The sequence below is a fragment of the Mobula birostris genome, chromosome 6 (genome assembly GCF_030028105.1).
Source record: "Mobula birostris isolate sMobBir1 chromosome 6, sMobBir1.hap1, whole genome shotgun sequence".
NCBI classification, from domain to species: domain Eukaryota; kingdom Metazoa; phylum Chordata; class Chondrichthyes; order Myliobatiformes; family Myliobatidae; genus Mobula; species Mobula birostris.
In genome coordinates this window covers 150510809-150537244 of record NC_092375.1, presented here as the reverse complement: position 1 = coordinate 150537244, position 26436 = coordinate 150510809, and the positions used below count along the sequence as shown (strand labels likewise).

At 39.5% G+C, this 26436-nt stretch overlaps 1 protein-coding gene across 1 annotated transcript in view; it reads right to left on the bottom strand.

The window, feature by feature from the left end:
• Positions 1–26436, bottom strand: part of rftn2 (raftlin family member 2) — a 61110-nt gene that overhangs the window by 12371 nt on the left and 22303 nt on the right. The window contains exons 3-8 of the mRNA XM_072261612.1: positions 24256–24439; positions 17013–17121; positions 11393–11747; positions 10071–10274; positions 1446–1567; positions 192–295 (exon numbers count right to left, since the gene is read on the bottom strand). Of these exons, the coding sequence (XP_072117713.1) occupies positions 192–295; positions 1446–1567; positions 10071–10274; positions 11393–11747; positions 17013–17121; positions 24256–24439 (1078 nt within the window). The remainder of the gene's footprint in view (positions 1–191; positions 296–1445; positions 1568–10070; positions 10275–11392; positions 11748–17012; positions 17122–24255; positions 24440–26436) is intronic.

The window sequence follows — 26436 nt, the reverse complement described above, 5'->3', positions numbered from 1 at the left end:
CACTCATCTATTTATGCTTGTTATACTTACTTAAGAATACAACTGATGTGCAAAATACATGCTCCAGTCTTACATGGACTGATATGGCGAATGGACAATATACTCTGTTCTTTTGCTTAAATATTACTTGTGTGATTTTTAAAAAGTACTTCAGCAAATTATTCAATCAATTCTCCATGAAGCTATGGTACCTGTCATGGCGAATAATAGGTGTGGCAAGCACACATGTAACCAGCCATCCAAATTCTGCAAGTGTATGCAGCAACGGACCATAATCAGTCTTTACTTCACAACCCTGTAAAAACAAGTAAAGCTACGATTAAAAAATTCAATTATTAAAATAATTCAAAGTGGAATAAAAATCATAGAACATCACTACACCAACAAAAACAATTTGGTATTTCAAGTGTGTGCTGGCTGACTGAAAGAGTCCATATTTTCCACAGAAAATATTTTTTAAATCTTTACAGTATACAGCCAAAATTTTAAAAAATATGTTATTGATTCATTTACTATCAGCCTTGCAGGAGGTACAGATCATTTCAACTTGCAACATTAAAAAACTTTCTATTTTTTATTCACCAATTATGTCAAGTTTGCCAGTGAGTAATTAGTTGTTGTTCACACTATCAAAATTTTGAACACCAGCTCATTAATTATATTTCTTTCTCAACAAGGGGCATTGTTTATTAAGCCACTATGAAAACACATGTGCCAGCAAATTTCACTGTTGATTAGCATCATTTGGGCCAAGTTTTTCTGCGAGCAACTATTATCAGAAACCCATGGAACAAGATTTTCTTCCAAGCTGTCTGCTATATCCAACACCTACCTCTCATCAACAATCCAACTCTCCCTCATCCCCCTTTCCCTGATTCCCATTACAATCTGCATCAAGTACTCAAGGTATCGATCTTGATCACATGATCTTCAATGCCCAGACTTCAACCACTGATCTTCTACCTTTGCCTGTCTCTTCTCCTGCTTGTTGATATCCTCACTTTCCCTCTGCTGTCCTCTACAACCATCCATCACTGCAGAGTTTCAATTCCTCTTCTTTGGTTCCAACCATCAACTGATAAACACACCTCATTCATAGGACACCAATGTCACCCCAATCCTTGACTATCTGTCACAGAGAGTAAACTGTGCTCCCCTTGTGTCTACCAAAATGTCAACCACTTACTGCTACAGTTCTAATGGTAGGTGTCATTCTAGGACCTGTTTAGTTTGTAGCAAGAGGAAAGTGAGGGGCAATGACAGACATGCTATCTGGCATCTCCCCATTGTGCCTACCTAGTAGGCACAGTGTAGGGAAATGTATTGTCATGCACTTTGATAGGTGGATTAAATTCAGAATTTGGAGGTGCAATGAGTCCCAGTGCAGGATTCTCTCAAGGTTAACTTGCGGGTTGAGTCTGTAAGTAAGGAAGGCAATACTTTACCTCAATGACAGTCCACTGTTCAACAACTATCGCATCATTTGGCATCTTGTTTGACTTAACTGTATCAAAATGATGTTCTTCATATATAAACATTCCATCCACAGACTTGGATAAATAGTCTCCTGAAATTGAATATGAACATATCAAGCAAGTTGTCAAAGGTATTTTTTACGTTTACATTTGCCCACACACTCTCTGTGAGTTTATTCACTGGGGCTTGCTGCGATTGGAAGACCATTGCATGCAGGATCTTACACAGGATGGAAACAGATGAGACTGTAGACGCTGGAATCTGAAGAAAAAGAATCTGCAGGAAAAATTCAGCACGTCAAGCAGCATCGGCGGGAGGAAAGAATTGTCGATGTTTTGGGTCAAAATCATGCAACTCTTTGGGTTTCGACCCAAAACGTTGACAGTTCCTGTCCTTGCACGGAAGCAGCTCAAGCAGCTGAGCTCTTTTAGCAGGTTGTTTGCTGCATTTTGTACAGGATTATCTGTATGAAGAGAATGAGCAACTGCACAGCTCCTCTACCAGCCAAGTTGATGAACTGTTATCAAACCTTTGCAAATTCAGAACCAGGAAGTGTCAATTATAATGACCCATGCATGGGATCACAGTGAAGGAACTGTGCTCACCTCTTAGTTTGAAAGAAGCTGCCTACAGGATTTATTCTAGTTGACCATTGTCCCCTTTTCTAATGTTACTTTGAAACTGGTGCCCTTTACAGGGAACCTTTGGAGTTTAAAACAGAGCAGGCAGCAGCCAGGCTGTTTAAATGATCATTAATCAATCTGAAAAGTCATGTTAGGTGGAAAGTGGGTAGTAAATAAACAAGAGATAAAAATTACATTTGTTATTGAACCAAAACTGAAAAATAACAAGGATATACATATAGAATCAAGTAAGAATTATGAAGCTTATCTTTTTGAAAACCTGGAAGGTTAATTTCCTTGAACAAAAAAATTACACATTTCTGAAAATTTTTAAGATCAGAAAAAATGTCGGCAATAATGATGACCCATTATGTGATTAAAAAACAATTACTGCTAACTGATAATGGACCAATAATATTGGTATTTAATTTTTCACATGAACTGTGTGATTCCAAACTGAAATTTAGCGTCAATACCCTCAGTGGAAGAAGAGGGAATCACTGGCTGCAACCCCTGGATTATTAACATCAAGCTAAATTTTAATCCATTTGAAATGGTCTCCTGGCATAGAACATTAATTTTCATGTGTGGAATCTTATTCCTTCATCCTATATTTCAACACTCGATGACTGAGGATTGCCATGTTCTCTATCAACACAGCAAAACCTGAGTCATCAAATCATGCGTAGAAGCCACATAAAGAGACAGAAAGAAAGCTGAGATCAGGAAATTGAGAGAGGAGGAAGTATAAAGAAAACATGAATTATAAATCTTTATTTTTTCATTAATTTATATCTCCAAACAGTAGTTTAATTATTAAGAAAACATCCTGGAAACTTTTGAAATAAGATTTATAATGCTTCTCTTATAGACAGCTGTTGATTAACCTGTGACAATAAGAAATGTTGGAATTAGTTATCATTGATCAAGATGGAATTGTAATAAAAATTAAATTTCTGGACAATGGACAGCTTTCATATTTTATAACCTGCAGAGAAATAATAATGATAAACTTAATGTATGAAACTCCATGTGGCTTAACTAATTTGTATAACAGCTGCAAGTCCAGAGTTTACATTATGACCCAGTTACCAGAAGATGTGAAAAATGGAAAACATAGAACACAAACCTCATACTGAAAAATAAACCATACCATTCTCATTACCAATTACCATCAGTGTATTCTATAGCTGTCATGTGCTTTTTATATATAAGTATAGAAAACAATTTTGACGCAGAAGTGTAAATAAATATTTTTTATTTGTCTTTTTTTAGTTATTAAAGTAATAATTAAATTATATTAACATATTATACATCAGTTCTTATAGAAAACCATTGGGAAAAGTCAACATGATCAGAGTTCTCTAAGACATCAGCATCAAATATCAGAGCTGGCCAGATTACCCCACGGCAGTTGAAGCTGCTGAAACAAACTATCCAGGAAGAGTAGTGAAGGATTTCGAGGAGATCTTACAACAACATGATACAGGTATAAAAAAGAAATGACTAATGAGGGAAAATAGTCAGAGATTATAAAAGAATTTATCAGGAATAATAACAAAGCAGGGGAAATGAACAAGTACTTTGATTCTCTCTTCAGCAAAAGAGACACAAAAAATTATGGTGATACTGAGAAGTAGGGGTCTATAGGTGGATGCTAATGAACAAAATATTAGTTATCAAAGAGATGTTGGAGAGATTAAAAACTGATAAATCCCATAAACTTGAAGATCCACTACTCAACTACCCAGGGTTTTGAAACAGTCGCTGTAGAGGTAGTTATCATCTGCCAAATACCTCTATACAATCTGGAATTGTTACTGTAGACTGGAGGGCAGCAAATATGACCACGCTGTCTGAGAAGGCAGAAGAGTGAAGAGATGGAACTACTAACTTGCTCATCTAAAGTGAGTGCAGGGAAGATGTTGGAGTCTATTGTGAAGGATGTTACAACAGAAGATCTTGTGAAATATAATAGAGTCAAGATGGATTTATGAAAGGAAAATAATATTTAACTCATCTGCTGGAGCTATCAAAGAGGCAACTAGCAAAATAGATAAGAGGGAACCTGTGAATATGGATTGTCAAGAAAGCTTTTGATTAGGTCCCGCAGTGGAGATTCTAACAGTAATGCTACAACACATGTAATCAGATAGAAAGGGAATAGTGGGAATACAGATCCTTCTAAGATCTGTTTATAACTAAAACAGTTTGTAAATTGGAAATATGGCCATAAACCAAGATCCCACTTGGCATAAGACATGTACAGCACCACAGCAGCCAACAAGTCCGTTCTGCTGGTCTCCCAAATGCTTATTTGGATATACAAGTTGTACACAGCTTAGGTGTTTGTAAGCTTGGGAGGAATTGTAAATGGCTCTTTCTCAGGTATGGGGACTTTATGAGGATGCATGGATATGTGTTTGAGCCCTAGCTATAGATATGATAATCCATATCAATGACTTGGTTGAGTGGATCATGTCATAATTCCATATTTGGCAGTGATGCAAAATGATATGGGATTGTGAGTAGGAAGGAAGATATAAAGTGGTTCAAGAGGATATAGATAAGATGAGTGTGTGTACAAGAGCATGGTGGATCAAATGTAATATAGAAAAAGTGGAATTATCCACTTTAGTGAACAACATATAAAGGCAAAATGTTCTTTAAATGATAAAATTTAATAGTAATGTTAAGGTTAATTTTCAAAGGGATCAAAGCATGAAAGTCACTGAAAGCCAACATACAAATACTAGAGGAATTGAATACAGGTGTAAGGATGTTATATTCCAAAGGTATAGCACTTTGGTGAGATGGCAGCTGTACACGTTTAGTTTAATCTAGTGCAGTTTATGTCTACTAATCTAAAAAAAAGAATATATTTTCCTTAAAGCGATCACAACAATGAGCCGAATATAGGAAGGATAGAAAGTCTGGAACCAGGTATCACAACTGAGAGTAAGGATAAGCCTGTCAGGCTTGAGGCAAGGAGAGATTGCTTGATACAGAGGGTGATGAAATTCTGGAATTCTCAACTCTGCTTGTCGTGGAGATTCAGTTGTTTGTTTCAAATCAGACATTGAGAGATTAGGATTATGAGTATAGTATAGGAAATGCAGAGGTTGAAGATCAGCTGTGATTGTGATAAATGGTAGATCAGATTTGAAGGGGCGATGGTTAACTCCAACTCCAATAGCTTACGATCTTGTGGTATGTGCTGACATTCTGCAATGAAGAGGCACAATGATGCTGTTGACTGACTAAAAAGGGGACTAACAGTCTCAGCTAAATTTGGCTATCCCTTTCTAAAGCCACATAGGGCCATAGTGCAATGTCCACAATTTGAACAGTATCAAAAATGTTTCTGACTCTTTGACCTCTTGGGACACTGTTGTCTCTAGATGTGGAGGTGGGAGTGGAGGACTAAATTCAACCGTCAGCACTGTTTATCAGGTGCAATGCCTTTTCATTGTGTGAATCTTTTGTTGAGGTAGTAAGTGAAGTGCTTTTCGAAGTATGATATTTCTTAAGCTGATTTATGACCTTGAATGTAGGCTGATCTTTCACATTTGGAAATGGGATTGACCTTTCTTCATTTTTGTCATCTTCATTGAAGCCATAGAGCTGTAAACTCCTTCCAGTCACGGACTTGGATTAGCACAGGAAATTATTGGAAACACTTAGCAAATCAGGCAGCATCTGTTGAAAGAGATAAAAGAGTTAACGTTTCAGGTCAAAGATACTTTGCCAGATTGGATTTATTTGATGTTTAGTAGACTCACCTGGGTAGACACTATTTCATAGAATGGTAAAATGTCAGGGTGCTTTTGGCTGATATTTAGGTGTTGGCTAAAAAAAATTCAACTAATCCCACTCTCTGTTCTAAATCCTATATATTATAGATTTTCAGACGTTCATCCAGTTACTTTTTTAATGTGATGAGAGGTTCTGCCTTCATCTCTCTTTAAGGCAGTGAGTTCAAGACCTCAAGCACTCTTTGGATGAAAATACGTTCCTTCAACTTCTCATTAATCACTTCCATTGAAATTATGTCTCAGTGAAATAGGTTCTTTCTGTTCATCCTGTCTAGGTCTTTCATTGTTTTTGTACACCTGGATTAATTCTCCACGCAACCACCTTTGTTCCAAAGAAAACAAATCCAATTTATCTAACCTTTCAACAGAATTAACAATCTCCATCTTGGTAATGTACTGGTAAATTGACTTTGCAACCTCCCCACAACTATTACATTCTCCCTGCCATATAGTGATCAGCACACTGAGTGTAAAAACCCCAGGAGGTTACCAGTTTCTCAGATATCCAGACCACCCCTTCTGGCACCATGGTCAAAGTCATTCAGATCACATCTCTTTCCCATCCTGATGTTTGGCCTGAGCAACAACTGAACCTCTTGACCATGTTCACATGCTTTTATTCATTGAGTTGCTCCACATGATTGGCTGATTAGCTATTTGCATTGATGTACAGATGTACCTAATAAAGTGGCCAGTGAGTGCATTATTATATAATAAAACCTAACCATTACCGTGTAATATGTCAGTTTTTCTGACTATGGAAATTCATCTTCCTTTGGAGTTAGAGGAAGAGATGAAATTATGCAGGGAGCAGCAAATACATTTCTGAGACTTCTATATTGTTGAATAAAGTCCAACCTAAAATGATAGCAGAATTTCTGCTTCAATCTACCAACTTTCTGTTCCAGCATATATCCTGTACTTTTATGTCAGCTTGTTTGAGGATTCTCCTCTGGTGTTAACAGTCAGTAACGGTACTGGGGTGGCGCAGTAGTGTACCAGTTGTAAGATCGGGATTCATTTCCTGCTGCTGTATCTAAGGAGTCTGTATGTTCTCATCGTAACCGCATAGGTTCCATTCAAATCTTCCAGATTCCTCCTACATTCCAAAAAGATGTACGGGTTAGGGTCACTAAGTAGTGGGCATGTTATGTTGGTGCTGGAAGCATGGTGACACTTACCTCCAGCACAGCCTTGGACTATGTTGGTCATTGATGCAAACACCACATCTCACTGTAGGTTTTGATGAATATATGGCAACCAAATATAGATAATCTTTACTCAGTCTCTTAGAAGCTGCCCCTCAGTTTGCCAGCTCCTTGACATGGTGAGAGTCTGGTAGGCCTGCACAAAGCCAGTTACTTTGATAGATATCAGGTTCTCATTCATTTCATCTGAATTATTCTTTTCCTGTGCTCTGAAAACACTTGTGTGTTGATGAGATGTCAGATTTTTTGATGCAGCATTTGTAATAGGTAGGTAGCATGTTAGCATTCGCACTGAGACCTTTTACTTGAGGAAATGCTGCCAAATAGTAAAACTACAAAGCCTTATGGAGAGATGAACAAATGTAGGTGAGGTAATGTTCCCACTTCACATTTGATGTGTTAGTGGAAAAATTCCAAATGACGCAGCGTGTAACATCAACAAATAGTGACAGCTGTGACTTGCAAAGCCAAGATGAGGTGAATGGTATGGTAGATCTTGCTTGCAGATCATATTCCAGCCAACATCCTAATTCGAATGGCAATGTTCTATGGAGTCATAGAATCATATTTGCACTATGTGGTTGTGTTTTGGACAGATATACTGTATGCTCTTACATGGTGGTTGCTGTGATATTTTCCTCTGCACGATCTATTTCTTCTGGAGGCCTCCAGACCTCCATTTAAAAGAGCTCCAAAGACATTGAGCAAATGGCCTTAGGAGCCTGATTTATTCTGATGCCTATCATAGGTTTCAGGCAAGATTATGTTTACTAGGAAGACTTTATGAGTGGATGTTCCGACCCTGCGCCCAAGTTGTGTTCAACACTCTTAACTGAAGTTCTTTATTGCACTGGATTCTTCAAACACTTATTTAAGAATGCTTACAAGATTTAGTGATTCCTGTGGCATGGATTTCTCCTTTTCGATGTTGGTTGCAATGATCAGCGAGGTCAAAAGGGAATACTGGCTGTCCAATAATCCAGTATCGTCAGTCTGGCCTAATAACCAAATAAGTTTAAACATTCTTGTAGAGATCAATCAAAGAGCAAAAAGTTTATTTTATCTATTTGCAATGCATAAATGCAAAAAAATCAAAATAAAACAATGAAATGGGAAGGATTGTGTTAAAATCAGTCTGTCAGAAATTCAATCACACCATGTTGCCTTTTTCAGCATTACTGGATATCAGTATTACAGGAAGTCAATGTTTCCCAGAGTAAAACATAGTTTTAATGTATTTCTGGCTAAATAATGTAGTGTTGGAAATTCAGACACTCATGTGTAATGTTTGGAGAGTTATTTTCCACACTGGAAATGTATGGTGCGATATGTAGGCTCAGTTAGAGGGCTGGGAAGTTGATAAGGCATTAAAAACTCAGCTGCACTTCATTCAGCTGAATAACATGGTCAGCATCTTCACACTGCAGATAGTTTGGAAACATCTAAACCTTTCAGCAATTTGCTGGCTCCAGACAACAAAGAAAGCTCTGGGAAGAAGCAGTAAATCTCTGACAGCACGTTGGGTTTCTATCTTTATTGTGTATATACTGTACGTATTTCAGACATTGTTGTCACTTTCCTAGCAGCAAATGCTAATATTTTGGTCACTGTTCAGCTTCCATAAAATTGTTAAACTATTCCAAATAATCCAGTTAAAAGCAAAAGTTTTCTTTTGGTATTTCTTTTGAGAATCTGAAAACAATTTACTAAAAAATGGGGGCTATTGTATAAATGATTGCCTTATAAATTGCTTTCAGATGACGAAGAAAGCATTCAATAGTAGACTGTAAATTACATCCACTGGGATACAAACCAGTTGGGTATTATTAACAGAACATTTAATATAAGCATACTGATCTTTTCCTTACTTTTCAGTTGTTTGCCACACTCAATCTGGGGTCTATGATCCCTGGAGTGGAACTAACTTGGAATAACTTCTAATAATTTTATGCCATAACTAGGACATTTTCTATTGGTGAAATAACGATTCAGTATTTAAACATTTTATGTAATCCAATTTTTAGGAAACAATGTTTCAGAAATTCATCTTCTCAATACCTAAAATAAAGGAGCATAGTGCAGATGAAGATCGTGGTGATGTGGCATTGACAAGTTTTAAATACATTCCTGAGTGAAATAAACCCGGCTGCTAACATGACATGGATATTTGGATACAACAATTTTAATGTATCCACTTATCCTAATCAACAGCTGTACAACACTCTAATAAAATACACTGAAGCAGAAGCACAGAAGGTGATCTGATACACGACAATGAAGGAGACACGTATGGATGTAAAGCTCCACAGTATCAGAGATACAATCTCCCAACACACAGCCCAAAGTTTACAGTTTACACAAGTGACTGCTACTTTCATGTGGAGAGGAAAAAAAAACATTTTTGTACATTGTGCTAAGAAGTGTGGTTGGTAAATAGTTTCATATTTAAAGACATACTTCAATGAGCTTACCTATGTTGATGATCCATCAGGATTATTGCCTCCAGTTCTTTCTCAGTGCCACATATATCTTTGAAACTTCTCAGTTTCAGGTATCTTTCAATGAATAATCCACTGCTTATTGCTCGATGACCTGCTCTGTGGCATTCTCCTGTGCTTCAGTGAATGATTATCTTCTAACATTCCACAAAGTACTTTTAATGCAAAAGATCACATTCATTCACACCATGTCTTTGATCCTATGTGTGCCCGCTGAATCCAAACAAATATAATTTTTCCAATTTTATCTAATTGACACAGACATAACATATTTATCATTTCTAATGATAGTATATACTATTTTCAAGGCATTTTAAAAAATATGATAACCTATGGGCAATTTCACTTAAAGTATTAAATGTGTTCTACCCAATATAGATTTTGCTATACATAGAAAAACTGCTGATTCAGTACCTTTACAAATCTTAACAAATATTAACAAATATTTACCCTTCATTATTTCCCAGTCTATGAAAGAGTCAACCAAGGACATTCCTCTTTTGTAGTAAGTTGTTGTAATTTCCAGCCAATCTGCTTCCAGGGTACAAATAGTTTGGCCTTTCCTTGTTACTCTGAGGGTAAGATTGCCTTCATGGTAGGACCGTGTACTGAAGTTTTCATCAGAAACATTGAAAAGAGCAAACAGTTTCAAATCTGGAATGGAAAGAAATACAAAAAAACCAATTCATTTATGCTCTTCCTATTGAGCTAAAGCAGGCATCTCAGCAAAATATTGTAGAGTTCTGACCTATGCTGGTTAGAACAAAGCTCATCCCCTAGTTATAGGAAGCTGGAAAAAATGCAGAGAAGAGTTATAAAGATATTACCAGAACTGGAATGTTTGAGTTATGATGATAGAATGAATACCCAGGGCTATTTTCCCTAGAGCAGAGGTTCCCAATCTGAGGTCTGTGATCCCTTTGGATAATGGCAGGGGTCCATGGCATAAAAAAAGGCTGGGAACCCCTGCCCTAGAGCAAAGGAGGCTGAGGAGTGACCGGATGGAAATACTGAATGTAAACTCATGACAGGGTTAGATAAGGTATTCTACCCTTTTCCTAGTGTAGGGTAGAATAAAACTAGAGAGGCTTAGAATTAAGTCAAGAGGGTATAGATATGAATGTAATGTTTTCACACACATAGGATGGAGTTGATGAGCTCCAGAAGAAGTGGTAGACACTGGCACAATTAGAATGTTAAAAAGGACATTTGGATGGGTACATGGGTAGAAAAGGTTTAGAGGGATACGGACCAAATGCAGCTGATATGACGAGCTCAGTTAGACAACCTAGTCAGCATGAACAATTTGGGACAAAGATCCATTTGCCATATTCTATGACTCTATGATAGATTTGGATTGTTTATCAGTTTTTCACCAGCCAAGTAATTTTACTTTCCAACAGAAACAGCATTTGGTCTAATTATGTTGGTGAGGTTTTGTACAAGGGTGTAAAATGGTTGACGAAATGGGGATGAGGGTAGCAAGAGTGCAAAAAGAGGGCGACTAGACTTTTTAGGATTGGACATGGTTATGTAGAGAATAACAAAATATTCTTTCCCTTTATAGGATGCAAAATTGAGACATAATTTCTCATGTTACACCTCATATTGTTGAAGGATATACATATTAACAGATGTTGCATTATAATGAGGGTGAAGTAAATTCAGGTCTTCACAGTACACCTATTTCTATTAATATACAAACTACATTTTAAACCAAACTATACTTATGAAAGTAGTAACTAGAAACAAAATATAACCATCATTCAAACCTTCATTTGGTTGAGAGGTAGTAGAGCTTTCCTTTCCCATTGATCTTCCTCTTCCATGTAAAAGATCTTCTGGAGATGGACCATTCTCTAAAACATTGGTGATTTTATCTGAAGAATCTTCTCCTTCTGCAGGTTCCATGGGCTTCATGTTCAAAGTTAATTCATTGCATTTTAGAGAGTCATTGTCAGGATCATGCTTACTTTTATCTGGCAAATGCAGATGAAAGCTGGCATCCTGAGCCAAATCCACATCTGACTCTGTTAATAAATTTGTGCCATTGCAAGGTTTTGATTTAGAATGGAGCTCGTTTAAAAATCCAATGAACTTCATTCCTTTCTTAGCTGAGTCATTAACCTAAGACAAAAAATAATATGCAGGTTAATATGACACAAATGTATTTTATTTATAATTTAATTGTTGAAGCAGCAGGTTGTAGTCCTGGTAAAGGACAATGGGAAGACAAAAAAAAATTACTTCCAAATACAGATTCTGTAGATGCTGGAAATCCAGAGCAACTCACATAAAATGCTGGAGGAACTCAATAGGTTAGGCAGCATCGATGGAGAGGAATGAACAGTTGACATTTTGGGCCCAGACCCTTCATCAGTCCTGATGAAGTGTCTTGGCCTGAAATGTTGATTGGTTATTCCACTCCAAATATAGACTTCCAAGAGACAAATAGACAGATCAGGGATTGAGTTCCTTCTTCAGCTCCTAATGGATTCACTGCCTCCTTAAGAATATCTCATCTGACGCATTCTGGAAAAATCAGTGCATCAGTGGATTGCTTTAGAAGCCCTCTCGGTTATTGCAGAAGCAATCTCTTGGAGCTCAAAGTTCAAAAGTTCAAAGCAAATTTATTATCAAAGTACATGTATGTCAAGATATACAACCCTGAGATTCATTTTCTTGCGGGCAAATTAAATAAATCCAATAACCATAATAGAATCAATGTAAGACTGCACCAACAGAGCAGAAAACCAGTGTGCAAAAGACAACAAACCGCAAATACAAAAAGAAAAAAAAGGAAGGAAAGAAAGGAAAGAAAGAAACAACGAAAATAAGCAAGCAAGCAAGCAAGCAAATAAATAAATAAATAAATAATCAAGCAATAAATATCAAGAATATGAGGTGAAGAGTCCTTGAAAGTGAGTCCATAAGTTGTGGAAATATATCGGTAATGGGGCAAGTGCAGTTGAGTGAAGTTATCCCCTCTGGTTCAAAAACCTGATGGATGAGGGGTAATAACTGTTCCTGAACTTGGCAGTGTGAGTCCTGAGGCTCCTGTACCTGCTTCCTGATGGCAGCAGCAAGAAGAGAGACTGAGTGGTGGGGGTTTCTGATGTTGGATGCTGTTTTCCTACGACAATGCTCCATGTAGATGTGCTCAATGGTGGGGAGGGCTTTACCTGTGATACACTGGGCCATTTCCAATACTTTTTGTAGGATTTTCCATTCAAGGGCATTGGTGTTTCCATACCAGGCTGCGATGCAGCCAGTCAATATATGCTCCACCACACATCTATAGAAGTTTGTCAAAATTTTAGATGTCATGCCGAATCTTCACAAACTCCTGAGGAATTAAAGGTACTGCTGTGCTTTCTTTGAAATTGCACTCATGTGCTGGGCCCAGGACAGGTCCTCTGAACTGATAACACCAAGAATTTAAATTTGCTGACCCTCTCAAATTCTGAATCCCTGATGAGGACTGACCCATGATCCTCTGGTTTCCTCTTCCTGAAGTCAATAATCAGCTCTTTGGTCTTGCTGACATTGACTAAAAGGTTGTTGTTGTGGCACCACTCAGCCAGATTTTCAATCTCCCTCCTATATGCTGATTTGTCACCACCTTTGATATGGCCTACAGCAGTGATGTCGTCAACAAATTTAAATATGGCATTGGAGAAGTGGTTTGCCACATGGTCATGACTGTAAAGGAATTAGAGCAGGAGGCCAAGCACATAGCCTTGTGGTGCAGCTGCGCTAATGGAGACTGTGGAGTCGATGTTGCTGCCAATCTGAATTGACTGGGGACTCCAAGTGAAGAAATCCAGGATCTGATTTCACAAAGAGGTATTGAGGCCAAGGTTTTGAAGCTTAGTGATTAGTTCTGAGAGGATGGCAGTATTGAATGCTGAGCTGTAAGTCATACATGCATCTTTGGTGTCCAGATGTTCCAGAGTTGAGTGAAGAACCAATGAAATGGCACCTGCTGTGGTCCTGTTGTGCCAGTAAGCAAATTGGAACTGGAGATGCCTTGCTTTCTCTCAAACTCTGTAGCTCTGAGCTGGCTTAATCCGGCACCTATGCCTTATTGTCTTATCAGATATTAATACCATCCATTAAGCAATCTGCTCCATTTTCTTATGAGTTTCTTGCCACGACAGGAACAGAGTGCCTGTTTTAAGAAGTTGTTTTCAGCAATGTGACCCATCCATAGGGTCTGCATGAACTTTTAGTACTTCCCTTCTGGAAATGCTGATCTTGGGAAGGGCACTGTTATTATTTACAATCTTCTGCCAGTGGATTTGGAGCATTTTCTGGAGACAGCATCAGCACTACCACACTAGTGTTTTAAGGTTCCTGCACTACATATTAGAAGCATACAGATTAAGAGACACTCCTGCCCGGTAGACCATGAGCTTAGTGTAAGGTATGAGGTTTTTATTGAACAGCCCTTTCTTTAGATGGCTAAATCCTATGCTGGTGCACAGTAGGAAGTTGTAAATTGATGTCTGCCTTCATGGACAGGTAGCTCCTGAGATATAAGAAATGGTCTACATTTTTCAGAATCTCATCATTAAACTTTATTGACAAGGCCTGATTTTTATCCAATGAGGACTGATCAGTAGAGGACCTTTGTCTAATAGTGTCAAATGGAAAGCTTATTCACTTGTAAGTCCAGTGAAGCAGATTGTGATGACTTGCAAGCTTGGCTTCTAAGCTTGTACAATATGCAAGTATCATCTCTGCTTTGTAGTTCATTAGCTGAGGTTGGTATACCCTGATTCTAGAATGGAGGTGATTTAGAACCAATTGTTCTGTAAAATGGCTCCACTCCAGTGGGGAACTTATGGATGCGAGATGCATTGTAACTATGAAGAAGTGGGTTGTACAAGGACATAGCCTTGTCTGACCTCTGTCAACAGTAGGATTAAGTTCAAGCAGCTAGAATCATGATCATCATATCTAGAATGGAAACTATCAATCCAATGGCCACTGCTTAGTTAAAGAATATGCGTGCAGGCACCTTCCACTTCAAGGTGAACCTGGCATCCTAGGACATCAGAACCCACATGGTCAACATCCACTTGAACTCAAATGCTACTTCACTGATATTCACAGAACAAGACGGAGATTACACCTTCATTTTGTTTTGCAAACAGGAAGAGAAATGCTGTATTCCTAGGGTGGGTTTTAGATAAACTAGAGGCTACAGAAGCTGGAATCTGGAGTAACAAACAACATTCTGGAAGAATTCTGCAGGTTGAGAGGCACCTGTCAGGAGAATGTCTTAGGTTGAAACCCTGCATCATGAGATGGAGAGGAGAGATGGCCAGTAGAAACAGTTGAGACAGGTGCCTGAAGTGATTGGTAGACAGAGGAGGAGTGATAGGAAAGGGAACACAAAATGGTAGGACTGGAGGAGGTTTGGAATTAGTTGGGGAGTGGTGGGAAGGGGAAAAGGCAGTGGAAGAGAGGATTCTACCAGTAGAGAAATCGGTGTTTGTGCCATTAGATTGTACCCTGGAAGAATATGAAAATATACATGATTTACATGATTATGAAGACATGTAGTCCTCTTTTATTGTCATTTAGTAATGCATGCATTAAGAAGTGATACATTATTTCCTCCGGTGTGATATCACAAAACACAGGACAAACCAAGACTGAAAAAACTGACAAAACCACATAATTATAACATATAGTTACAAACAGTGCACAATACCATAACTTGATGAAGAAGTCCGTGAGCACAGTAAAGTTCAAAGTTTCTCAAATGTCCCACATCTCACGCAGACAGGAGAAGGACGAAAAACTCTCCCTGTCATGCCGACCACAATCCGACTCTGAGTCATCTGAAAACTTCGAGCTCTGATCAGCTCTCTGACACTGAGTACTGAGCGCCATCTCTGTCCGAACGATTCGACCTCCTTCTCGGTCGCCAAGAGCAGGCAAGGCCGGGGATTTTGAGGCCTACCCTCCGAAAGATTCCCGAACACACAGTAACGACAGCAGTGAATGGGCGTTTCAGAAATTTCTCCAGATGTTCCTCTGTGCTTTCACGTCCATTCTCCATCAAATCAGAATTGTCCACGGCCCCTATTTAACAGATACGATATTATTTTTCACCGGAGGGCTGTGCACACGCAGGCGCGCTGCCATCTTCTCCTCCTGCCCGACAGAATATTCTGAAAATATCAGGGAAAATATCAGAAAATATCAGGGAGCAAGCCTGTCGCTCTTGGCTGCTGGAGGAAGGTGTCTATGTCTGACAGTCCCTGTCTCCCACTCGTTTGCTGTCTCCGAGAAAAGTTTCCTGCATTCAAATGATCTCTCTTTCCCTCGATGCTGTCAGAGGATGATACCAAAGTTCTGGGTCTACAGTTTGTGGATTGGACTGTAGTTCAAATTGGACTCGGCATGTGGGGGGTTAACGTTCTTGTTGTCATTTGCACGACTTGTTTTTTGCGTGGGGGGGTGTTGATGTTCTTCTTGTCGTTTGCCGATTTGTTTTTTTGTGTGGGGGGTTGATGTTCTTGTTTGTCATTTGCACGATTTGTTTTTTATTGCGCGTGGGGGGCAGGTTTGATGTTTTTCTTTGAACAGGTTCCATTGTTTTCTGTGTTTCATGGCTGTCTGTGGAGAAGACAAATCGCAGGGTTGTATACTGTGTACATATATTGATAATAAATGTATTTTGAACTTTGAATATTGTTATTCTGTTCCTAAACCATAAAAAACTCTGTGCAAGTCAAGTTTATGGTTAAAATTGTCGTGAGGGGTAGTTAGGATATATAGATCTGTTTGTCTAATTTAATATTAGACTTGATGAAAAGACATTTATTTTTCAGTTTTGTTCATATTTCAATAAACTTCAGTTGAAGCAATTAAATTGCAAATAATAGTGCATTATTAATGTAAGAAATGTTTAATGGAATAAGCAGTGTTTCAAAACATGGATTGATTTACTTTTCTAATATTGAAAAGAAACATATAAGGAAATAAACAACTATATTTTAAATACAATAAAGGTATTTTTCTAAAATTGAAGTTCCTAAAAGGTGTTGTTGATTTTATGTTAAGTAATATGCCCTGGTCACGACTGATTAGTTCATCTGGTGTATATCCAGTAGATATTCTCCAGGTAATACTGCAAACATCAAGGGTGAAACTTTAAAATCAGCCAGTGCAAACTAAAAGAAAATGACTCATTATTCAGCTGGAATACTGATCAATTATGCATATGCAGTTTATATACCCAGGTGCTCCTCCAGAACCTATTCACTAACACAGTACTCATTTGTTTAACTCTATTCATGACTTCAATGAACTCATTCTTGATTCTGTGAGCAACTCAACAGGCCTCTCTGAAAGGCAAGCGTTATGTGAGAGTACCTTGTCCAAAAGCCCTTTCACAACATCACTGGAAAGCATTTGATTGCTGACAGGCCATTCTTCAACAACTAATTTGCTGTGCCTTTGTTCTCCTTGTGACTTCTTTACACTGTATTGAAGAAAAATACACAGAAACTACATTAGAGCAATGGCCTTTTTATTAAGCATAAGAGATTTTTCCAGGACATATGTACACATGGAACAACTAAACACTATCATTTCTGTTCACTTTTGAATTGATTTTATCAAAAATATTCTGATAATCTGAATTACATTCACTTTGAGAAAAGTCATTTTATGATGAGATTAATGGAAGCACTCTCTTTTCAAAGTTTTGCATCAGACCAGTTTGCCTTTCCTGAAGTAGCTAAACATCAAAGTAAGTAGTATTTCTTTAGTTTAGCAGACATCACCAAATGTAAACTGACACATTGCAATGTTTATCCTAACTATTAAAATATGAAATGGAAATTAAGGGCAGGGCAAAGTTCAAAGTTCAAAGTAAATTTATTACCAGAGTAAATATATGTCACCATATACAACCCTGAGATTAATTTTGTTGTGGGCATACTCAATAAATCTATAAAATAATAACCATAACAGAACCAATGAAAGACCACCCAACTGGGGCATTCTGTGATGAGAATCCTTGATGAGGATGGCTTGGACCCAAACGCTGGAGTATCTGAAGTAAGGATCAAGACATGATATCAAACTGGATCGAGAATTGAGCACAAAACAAATGCGAGGCAATATCACTAGTAAGGTTTACAATTGAGCATCAATCCACAGTTCAGATGCTCTTTAAGTACTCAATTCTTGGCGCCAAAACATGATTGCCAGCAGGATGGTTCTGAATCTTTAATGGGCCATACTAGCTATCTATACTCTGGAGAGTCAGAGCATTAACGCGGAAGCTAGTGCAGTTGGCTGTGGGTCCTAACAGGACCCCTCCTCTATGGCCAACTCCTAACGGGCTGGCTGCTCAGAGAGATGATGATTGTAATGGATGAGAGCCAGATCCAAGATGTCCCTTTCAGGAACCCAGCACCATTCCTCACGTTCGAATCCTTCGCTGTCCACAAGGAACTGCCAGACACCTTGAACAATTCGTGAATCCAAAATTCTTCTCACAGTTCCCCATCAACAAACCAGCATGGTGGTGGGACCAAAGGGCTGGTGTTCACAGGTTTTATATTGGAAATGTGGAAAGTAGGATTGATCTTGAGGGTCTTGGGGAGCTGCAAGGTGTAGGTCACCGGGTTTACTTCATTGAGAATCTTAAAGGTCCAATGAACTTGGGCACCAATTTCCTGGACTCCACTTGGAGAGGCAAATCCTGAGTTGACAGCCAGACCTGTTGCCCAGACTGCAAAACAGGCTCCTGTCTTCTATTGCGGTTAGCCTTTATTTCAACCTTCTGGGTAGAAGGTAACAAAATTTCCCTTTCCCTAGTTCATCTTTCCTTGCAGCATCGGACGAGATCTTCGGCTGCAGGAATCCCAACCTTGGCCTCCTGCTCAGGGAAGATTGGTGGAGAATGCCCAAACTGGCATTTGAAAAGGGACATCTTGTGTGTTGAATGCCGTAATGTGTTGTGGGTGACCTCTGCCCACATCAAATGGTTGCTCCACTTGTCCAGTCTTTCAGAGGCCAGGCATCTTAGGGTACGTTCCATATCCTGGTTCAGCCGCTCTGTCTGGCTGTTGGACCGCGGGTGAAACCCAGAGGAAAGACTCACTGTTGACCCAATTGGTTTGCAAAATGCCTTCCAGAAACATGATGTGAATCGTGGACTGTAATTCAACACAATGTCCACCAGAAAACCATGGATCCTGAAGACATAGTGCAGGACAATTTCAGCCATCTCTGCCACACATGGCAGTCTGTCCAAAGAGATAAATTTGCAGGCCTTTGAAACGTGACCAACGTTTGTTTAAAAGCACTTTCTTTTCAAAGTTTTGCATCAGACCAGTTTGCCTTTCCTGAAGTAGCTAAACATAAAAGTAAGTAGTATTTCTTTAGTTTAGCAGACATCACCAAATGTAAACTGACACATTGTAATGTTTATCCTATTAAAATATGAAATGGAAATTAAGGGCAGGGCAAAGTTCAAAGTTCAAAGTAAATTTATTACCAGAGTAAATATATGTCACCATATACAACCCTGAGATTAATTTTCTTGTGGGCATACTCAATAAATCTACAAAATAATAACCATAACAGAACCAATGAAAGATTTGGTTTTTATTGAGTAATAATAAACTCAATAAAAATTAATATAATAATAATTAATTATAATTATTATTATAATTAATAATAATTACCAATTATTATTGGTAATAATCAAGATCATTACCATCTTGATAATGGTCTTCCCCTTGGAAGGAAGAGGGCCCCTGGGCTGTGACAAAGTCCATGGAGATGTGAGCCCATGATCTGTCCAGAACAGGTAGGGTGTGGAGAAGCCCTTGGGGTCGTGTACGTGGCTCCTTGTTCCAGGCGCACACCTTGCATGCCTGCATGTATTGCCAAACTTCCTTCGTCATTCTGGGCCTCCAATATCTCCTCTTGATAAACTCAAGAGTCCTGGCAATCCCTGAGTAATTCTCAATGAATGTCCCCATTGGAGTACCTTGGACTGGACAGAACTTGGGTTGACCAGCCGACTCAGGGGACTGTTCTTAGGAATCTCCCTTTGAGCTTGGGCCCTGCAAACAAGAGAGTCGATTCCATCTTGGCTTGGGACAAAATGGTAGTAAGTGGCTCTTCTCATTTCGGTTTGTCAATCTGTCCGGACAAGGCATCTGACTTCTGATTCTTTGACCCCGGTCGATAGGTCAGGATGAAATTAAAGCAGTTAAAGAACAAAGACCACATGGCTTGCCTGGAATTCAGCCTCTTGGCCTCCTGAATATAAGCCAGGTTCTTATAGTTTGCCCAAACAATAAAAGGGTTCTTGGCCTCCTCTAGCCAATGATGCTATTTCTCCAAAGTTAACAGCAAGAAGCTCTGAATTCCCGCTGTCATAAATCATCTCTGCCAGAGATAGCCGCTTGGAAAAGAACCCACATGGGTGCAGTTCATACTTTTACCCCTTGGAGAATCTCAGAGGCCTGTTCAGGAGTGGAAGAGGGTAACGATTCTTGACCATTATGTGATTCAGTTTTCTATAATCAGTGCACGGCCCCAGGCTCCCATACTTCTTCTGTATGAAGAAGAAGTCATCACCAACTAGAGAGGTGGAGGGCCAAATGAATCCCAAGGCAAGAACCTCCTTTATATACTCTTCCATAGTGCTTCTCTCTGGGCCTGGAAGCGCATATAATCGACCCTGCAGAGGACAAGCACCAAGGAGAAGATTCATAGCACAGTCGTAGGGTCGGTGTGGTGAAAGAGTTGAAACTTTTCCCTTACTGAAGACCTCTTCCAAATCCTTGTAGACGGAAGGGATTTCTACAGCTTGGGAGCTGCAATTACCTTCGAACCTTCCTCTGAGGATGACTACCGAGACCTTGTAGGTAGCAGGGGTAATTTGGCAGACTCCAGAGTCTCCTCCATAGGCCTACAAAAGTCTTTACTAAAAACAGAGGCCAAATCACAGTCCAATCTTCATCCATTTCCTCAGACATTGGTAGCCAGATGAGACAAATGTTCCCTGTGCTCCTGGGACTAGGCTCCAAGGATCTCCATTTTGGAGCTTTCCCCTTAGATGGGACCTGGCAACTGGAGCCCTTTGGCTTAGCTGCCACTGTCTGGGCACCTCCTCACTTTGTTCTTGGACTAGAGATCTGGTTCCAGCACACCCCTGACTAGGTAGGGTTGGGACTTGCACAGGCCTATTGGTCTCCTTTTAAAGGTAGGACTGGGTATTCCTGAAGGCTCTAGGTTACCCTGAACAGAAGTTTGCCCCTCATCTCCTGCTCGTCTCAGGAGAGTCTGGGGGTCAGAACACCAAGCCGAAAATATACCCTCTTGCAGCCAGTGATCCTCCCTTTCTACCAGTTCATGGAAGGGTTATGCTGGGACAGCCAATGGTGTCTGAGGATCAGGGGTATGTGAGGAGACTCAATGATACAGAAACTAATGTCCTCCACATGATCCTCTATCCTCATCTGTAAAACCAATGTCTGCTGTCGGATCTACCAGGAATCAAGCAGACGGCTGTCCAAGGCAGTCGAGGGCAAAGGGCTGGCTCAACACTTGCAGTGGTGTATTGAACCAACAGGCATTCCTCAAGTCCAGTAAATTTCCCTCTGCTCCAGAGACCAAAAAAGCATTCACCTCTTGTTGGTTTGAACCCCAGGAGATCTCCACCCTCAAAATTTTTGAAGTTGGAGGTAGTGGCTGCTACTGTCACAGTCCTCCCAACACAGGATGGTCTGAACAGTTCTCCAGACAGCTGCAGTTTCAGACATTCAGCCCACAGTAATGGCAGCAACCTCGACTCCTAAGCTAGAACTTCTCATCAGTGGAGATTTTTATGTAGCCAACTTGCATGGGCTTCACAGGATCCTGAGCAGGAGATAGGCGGGTCATAGTCCGAGATCAAGGGACGGAATTATGATCAGTCGAGGCCGGGCTCGGGCTAGCCCTTTTTGACCTCTTGATATTGTCCCACTTATTTCCTGCCAGACAATCAAGATGAATGGATTGGTCAAATAGAACCTCTAAGTCTTCAGCTGGTTCTCACAAGGCGAGGGCATCCTTCAGTTCATCTCTGTCGAGATATAGTCCGCAGTGGTATAGAGTTGCCAAGGACTCCCGGTTCCAGCCACTCTCATGGCCAAGGTCTGAAATTCAATCACGTAGTCGGTTGCTGACCTACCACCCTGTCAAATCTTCATCAGGCAGTCTGAGGCTTGCTTGGCTCCAGCGGGGTGATGAAACACCTTCCTGATAGTGGCCATGAATTCCTCCCAATCCAAGCAAATCACTGACCTGCATTCCCATTGTGCGGTGGCCCAGGCCAGGGCTCTTCCAATCAGAAGGGGGATAATGAGGCCATCTTTCCACGTTCCGAAGGGAACCGACACGGCTGGAGTTTAAACACTAATGAGTAAAGGATGAGGAAGCTGCGGCAAGAACCCGGGTCACCGTTGAATCTCTCCTAGGTTGGAAGAAGGACAGGCTCTGCAGAGTGACCAACAGCCACCTTGGCTTCCTTCCTACAATAGTTGGCACACGGCGACCTGGAGGTCGTGTATCTCCAGGCTCTGTCTTGAAATTTGTTCGCTATGGCTGACCACAGCTGACGAAAGGCTCCGATACCCCACTGGACCCAAGTTGGTTCAATTGTACTGTGACAAGTGTCCTTGATGAGGATGACTTGGACCCAAATGCTGGATTATCCGAAGCAAGGATTGAGATACACTATCAAACAGGATCAAGAACTGAGCACAAAACAAACACTAGGCAAGATCACTAATAGGGCTTACGACTGAGCACCAAACCTCAGTTCAGGTGCTCTTTAAATACTCAATTCTTGCCAGCCAAAACATTGATCGCAAGTTAGTGGGACGCTCCCGAATCTTTAAAGAAGCCTTGCTAGCTATCCATACTCTGGAGGGTTAGAACATCTAAACATCAGAAGCTGATGCAGTTGGGTGCGTGTCGTAACACATTCACCAGACTACAGAAGACACCAAACTGTGCAAATAGAAAAAGAAGAAATAACAATAATAAATAAGTAAGCAATAAATATCGAGAACATGAGATGACAAGTCCTTGAAACTGAGTCTATTGGTTGTGGGAACATTTCCATGATGAGGTAAGTGAATTAGAGTGGTTATCCTCTTTGATTCAATAAGCTGATGGTTGAGGGGGAGTAACTTTTACTGAACCTGGTGTTGTGAGTGCTGAGGTTCCTGTACCTTCTCTCTGATGGCAGCAGAGAGAAGAGAGCATGTCCTAGGTGTTGGAGGATCCCTGATGATGGATACTGCTTTCCTTCAACAGTGTTTCATATAGATGTGCTCTAAGGTAAGAGGGCTTTACCCAAGGTGGAGCAGCTGCATACACCACTTTTTGCAGGATTTTTCTGTTCAAGGCTGTTGTTGCCCCCTTATCAGACTGTGAAGTAGCCAGTTAATATACTCTCCTATCACACATCCACAGAAGCCCATCAAAGTTTCAGATGTCATGCCGAACCTCCACAAACTCCTAAGGAAGTAGAGGCGCTGCTGCAATTGCACTCAAGTGCTGGGCAGGACAGGCGCTCTGAAATGATAACACTGAGGAATTTAAAGTTGTTAACTCTTTCCACCTCTGAGTTTCTGATGAGGACCGGCTCCTGGACCTCTGGTTTCCCTCTCCTGAAGTCAATAATCATCTCCTTGGTCTTGCTGACATTGAGTACCAGGTTGTTGTTATGGCACCACTCAGCCAGATTTTCAATCTCTCTCCAATATGCTGATTTGTCACCACTTTTGATTCGATCTGTAACAGTGGTGTCGTCAGCCAACCTGAATATGGCATTGGATTTGCGCTGAGCCATACAGTCATAAATGTAAAGCAAGTGGAGCAGGGGGCCAAGCACACCGCCTTGTGGTGCACCTGTGCCGATGGAGATTATGGAGGAGATGTTGTTGCCAATTCAAACTGACTGGGGCCTGCAAATGAGGAAGTCCAGGATCTAATTGCACAATGAGGTATTGGAGCCAAGGTCTTGGAGCGTATTGGTTAGTTTTGAGGGTATGATGGTTGAATGCTGATAAAGATCAGCAGTAGTTGATAAAGAGCATCCTGATGTATGCATCTTTGCTGTCTTGATGTTCCAGGGTTGAGTGAAGAGCCAATGAAAGGACATCTGCTGTGGACCTGTTGCTCCAATTGCAGCAATAAAACTAAGAATCAAACATACAAATTAGGAGCAGGAGTAGGTCTCTCATCTGCTTAGGTGTGCTCCATCATTTCATTAGATCATGGGTTGATCTTTGGTTGAATTGAAATGCAAACAGCTCCAAACAAATGATAATTATTATCACGTTCAAAAGCTATTTGCCAGTTGGTGCAGACTTTCATTGATTCTATCATGATCATTATTCTATTATGGATTTGAGTATGTCCGTAAGAAAATGAATTTCAGGATTGTATATGGTGACATATATGAACCTTGAACTTATGCTTTGCAGCACATTAGAATCTTCAAACATCAACTTAATTCATTGATCTTTTTTGAATGAGAACTTTTGAATTCCTGAACTGATGTTTAAATACAAAAAAGTCCATGAATCTAACTTACCCTGATTTTATTTTAGCTAATATAACTCTATAGATGTAACTTAGTGGAGAACGTTTCCTTCGTCCCACAGAAACAATTGTAGGGTGTACGGTGGCAACAACATATCCCTTCCTATAGTATCCTTCCAGCTTAGAATTAAGGTCCAAGAGAGAGGAGATCCGGATAACATCTGGATTTGATGAACCTATTATGGTATGAATAAAAGACAAAATAAACAGGGCTCTCGTTAAAGATGCTCTAATTCCTAAAATATGAAATATAAAGATTTTAAAATCGCAAATTGTAGAAGCATCCCCTCACATTGTAACATTAAGTAAATGCAAAGTCATTGTTATAGATCACATTGAATATAAAACACCGCAATAAAATTAAGAATAATTTTATATATTGTTGGATGCAATGTTCAAGTGTTTTCATGTTGTGATATTAAGCCATGGATACCGTCAGGCCTTGATACCTTCTCTAAAATGCCTTAATTATTTAGCACTTAAGAGCATCTAGTTTAGTGATTCATTGATGGACATCCTAGTTGAACAGATGAGGATGTGTAAGTAGGTTGCCCATTATACCACCTAACAAACATTATGACATGCTTGGATCATTATGCCAGCTGACAGGGATTTTATTTCTTTCTCTGTGAATTTTATCCACAGAGAGAACTGCTTCAATTAATAATACTTCATTTAAGAAAGGTCATTTCTTATGGTATTTTGAGTATTAACAAAACACACATCGGTGTTTCGAACTATATCAAATATCTTCCTATGAGGAAATAATCCACAGGCCTCAACAATCTTTAGTTAGGCTGCATTTTTTGAAGAGAGAAACAAAGTTAACATTTCTGCCTTTTCAGCATTGGTGGATTAAAGTAGAAATAAATTAAGTTTAAGTGGCATAGAAAGGGGGCAGAGGTGAAGAGAGCAAACGTGAATGTCTGTGGTGGCTTTAATGGAATGTATTTTCTTTGTGCAATTACTCATAAAGAATGAATTTCCAGGAACTTTTCCTTAACATTTCAGAGTTTTTACAGAATGTCAGTGTTGAAAATCTACTGTTTGCATGTGTGTGTGTGTGTGTGTGTGTGTGTGTGTGTGTGTGTGTGTGTGTGTGTGTGTAGATCCCTCAAAAATCTAATGGAACTTTGTCCCTATAGATAAAATTTAAACAAAGAGTTAATCTTTGTCAAATTGTGGTTGAAAATATATTAGCAGTTGGAAAGGCTGTTACTTATCTGTGGCTTGATTGTTTTTTCAAAAACTTCAGAGCAAACATAGTGACAATTTTAAAAAGTATCCTAACCCTATGATTATTATTGCTTTTTCTGTTGTGTGACTCTTCAGCCCAGGCATTCAGTTACAAAATCAGGAATTGGTGCTGATGTGCTACTGCTATGACCACTTCACTGTCCATCAGGACACATTAGAAGTTAAAGTCATAAAACTTTCCCAGAAAAGAAAATTAGCAATTTGCAAAGCAAGGGAAGTTATAGAGACTCCAGGCTGTACTAACAGGGCAGATAGAGCTACAAAATAAAAATAAATCCCATACACAAAAGCTCCCAGGACTAGTGGGCAACAAAAAAACTCTGAATGCTAAACAAGTAGATTTTATAGGGAATTTCTTAAGAAAAGTCTGCATTGATTATTTCAGTACCATCAGGTATTCACTCTGAATCCATTACTAAGGGCTAATGATGTGTTGAATTAGATTTTTAATATAATTAGTTGATAAATATTAAGGGAACAGTAAACAAAAATAAAACGGACTAAATTTGTTTTCCACAGAAAAAACTGCTTCAATTAATAATTTTAATTAATTAAGGGAGGGGTATTTCCTAGGGTTTTTAGGATGTTAATAAAACACACATCAGTATTTCAACCTTTTGAAAGGATCTGCTGTACTTGTGAAGTAATAATGTGTAACTCTCAGTGACACATTCTATAGTTTTCAGTTAATCTTAGGTAGTCTAGTATAATTTTTTTTTCATTCTTATATGAAAGAAACTCCAACAATATCATTATGCAGGTATAGAATTGCAGGATCACACAGGTAATGGAGGGAATTCAAACCATTATTCTGTGTTTGTATTTTGAAAAATTATTTCTCTTTAGTCCAACCCTTTCTTTCTCCCTTGGTCTCCCGTCCCATGATTCTCTCCCTTCTCCAGCCTTGTATCCCTTT